Genomic DNA, 2,239 nt, shown 5'->3' on the forward strand with positions numbered 1-2,239 from the left:
AGTAGAGGGCACAAGACTTTAATAATAAATAACTTTAATATCTTGATTTTTATTGTGAGTCTGGCACTTGTCCTTGCAGATCTAACTTAATTTATATTTTCTCTCTTTCTCTGTTGGATCATACTTTCAGTTGTTGCTATTCTATTATTATGCTTTGTATAGGAAAAGTGCTATTTTTGGTTGCTGTCACTATTAGCTTTCACTAACTATTATGCTCTGTTTCATAATGATATTGACTGAGTGTTATGATCACATTGTTGACCTTGTGCACCTTGTTCACACCTTAAAGTGTAAACAAGGTGTCAAATACAATTTCCTCTTTATCATGTAGAATAATATTTACTAAACTGCTCAGCTAAACAGAGCAACTCTATGAAGACTGGGAGGAGATAATAAAGCCACTCCTCAACAATTAATGAACAATGATGATTTCATTTCTGTTTGCTGCTACAATATTGTGTCAATTTCTTGCTCCTGCTGCTGGTATATGAATAAGAGGATAATAATATGAATCTTACATTATATAGGTATATTTACTATTGTACCAGTGACACTGTATGTATATGTCAATCATACCGTGACATTTGAATGTGCCGGATTCATTGGGACTGGATTTACTCTCTCATTCTTGTATGGAACTGATGTAATGGCAACTGAAACTGATTTACCTAATGGAGGAAAGAGGACAACATTTATTGCTACTAGTGAAGTGAATGGTACTGACATTTTTTGCTTGGCTCGTATGGGAATCATGATAAATTCTACTGAAGCAGCTTACATTTATATTCAAGGTATTATGTTCATTTATTTTAACATCATTTAAAATCTATCATTGGCAGGCCCTCCTGATAGTGTCAGTAATTTAACAGGATATCAGTTAGATTCTTGTTGTATGTTACTCAGTTGGTATCCTCCATTCACACTACCAGGACTAACAGTACAGTATATAATCAGTGTAGGAACTGATCAACAGTACCTTAATGACTCTATCACTAACTACACTTACTGTCCAATGAACCCAACCAATAAACAATATCTGTTTAACATTACAACTACTAATAAAGCTGGGAATGGATCTACTAATAACGTGTCTATTGAATTTCAAACAAGTAATTTAAATATATTCCAGTTGCACCAGTCAAGAGTTGTAAAGTCACTGTTCACACTATATTCTCTGGTCCCATTATTATTATACCAGAAACAAATTTTATAACTATTTTGTTGATAGGTTCAGAGTTCCTGAGCATTTACCAAGAAACTTTTACACATCAAATGAACAATGATTGGAGTTTATCTTTCATTATATCAGTTAGTATAATATCTTCATAGCTGCATGTGTCTATAATACATACATTATATGCAGAGCAGCTTGTGTCACGTGTCACTTGCTAATATTACAGTAACAAGTTGTACTGTTGATAATTCTAGTATTTGCTATTCATCAACAGCAGTGTCTATCATTAATATCTCATACAATAACATTTCCCTTGCTGCTATTATCAGTCTTCCCTCAAGAGAGATACTGGATACTACTGTTATGATACATTATCAAAATAAAGCAAATTTTCACAGCAATACTATCAGAATCAGTTAGTGCATGTATGTATTGACCATAAGTATCTTATTGATGTTTAGGCACTTATGATCTTCAGCAACTAACATTGATTAATACTTCATTTAATGAGGTCTGCTTGGAGTTTAATTTTGTTACTGGCAGCACAACTAGCAGTATTTACATTTATATCTGTGGTTATGAAGACTCATATTCTCAACTAGAGTATTACAGTATATCTCATAATGATCGATTCAACTTTATTCAGTGCATTACTAACATACCAGCAGGTAACAACTTAACACTGCAGGTAATGGAGGACTGTACTCCTAATCCTTCTGCTGTATTAACTGGTATCAATATTAGTGAAGCTGCTATAGTCTGTAGTAATACTTTTACACAGAACACAATGAGCTCAGTAGCTTCATATGAAGACTCCTTTTCTCCAAGCAGTTCAGAATTGCTTTATTCTACCTCAGCAATTGCATCAGTTTCTTCTACAACTGCTATACCGGTAGATGATTGCACTAAGTGTACAATGGAAAGTCAAAATGATGTTCTTGTCACTAGTAGTAAGTTGCAATTGCAATGATTATCATTCTTTACTATTGGCTGTTTACTGTACAGCAGTATTGATTAGTCTATTAGGATTATTCCTCATCCTATCACTAGTACTCCATGCTGTTA

The 2,239-nt window shown here is 33.5% G+C and overlaps 1 protein-coding gene across 1 annotated transcript; it reads left to right on the forward strand.

Moving 5' to 3' along the window:
- The first annotated feature begins 984 nt into the window (after positions 1-984).
- LOC109591562 (uncharacterized) lies at positions 985-2,232 on the forward strand. Its single transcript, XM_020007277.1, has 4 exons — positions 985-1,109; positions 1,229-1,308; positions 1,364-1,589; positions 1,636-2,232. The coding sequence occupies exons 1-4, from the start codon at positions 1,013-1,015 to the stop codon at positions 2,142-2,144; spliced, it is 912 nt and encodes a 303-aa protein (XP_019862836.1). The 5' UTR covers positions 985-1,012; the 3' UTR covers positions 2,145-2,232.
- The last annotated feature ends 7 nt before the right edge of the window (positions 2,233-2,239 follow it).

Source organism: Amphimedon queenslandica, unplaced genomic scaffold (genome assembly GCF_000090795.2).
Source record: "Amphimedon queenslandica unplaced genomic scaffold, v1.1 AMPQUscaffold_7842_Cont20211, whole genome shotgun sequence".
In the NCBI taxonomy this organism is placed as follows: domain Eukaryota; kingdom Metazoa; phylum Porifera; class Demospongiae; order Haplosclerida; family Niphatidae; genus Amphimedon; species Amphimedon queenslandica.

What these genes read in the sequence shown, in the direction of transcription:
- LOC109591562 (XM_020007277.1), top strand. Translation starts at nt 1,013, where the DNA reads ATGAACCCAACCAATAAACAATATCTGTTTAACATTACAACTACTAAT. An exon ending in GTCTATTGAATTTCAAACAA is followed by an intron (nt 1,110 to 1,228) that starts GTAATTTAAATA and finishes TTTTGTTGATAG; the next exon opens with GTTCAGAGTTCCTGAGCATT. An exon ending in CAGCAATACTATCAGAATCA is followed by an intron (nt 1,590 to 1,635) that starts GTTAGTGCATGT and finishes ATTGATGTTTAG; the next exon opens with GCACTTATGATCTTCAGCAA.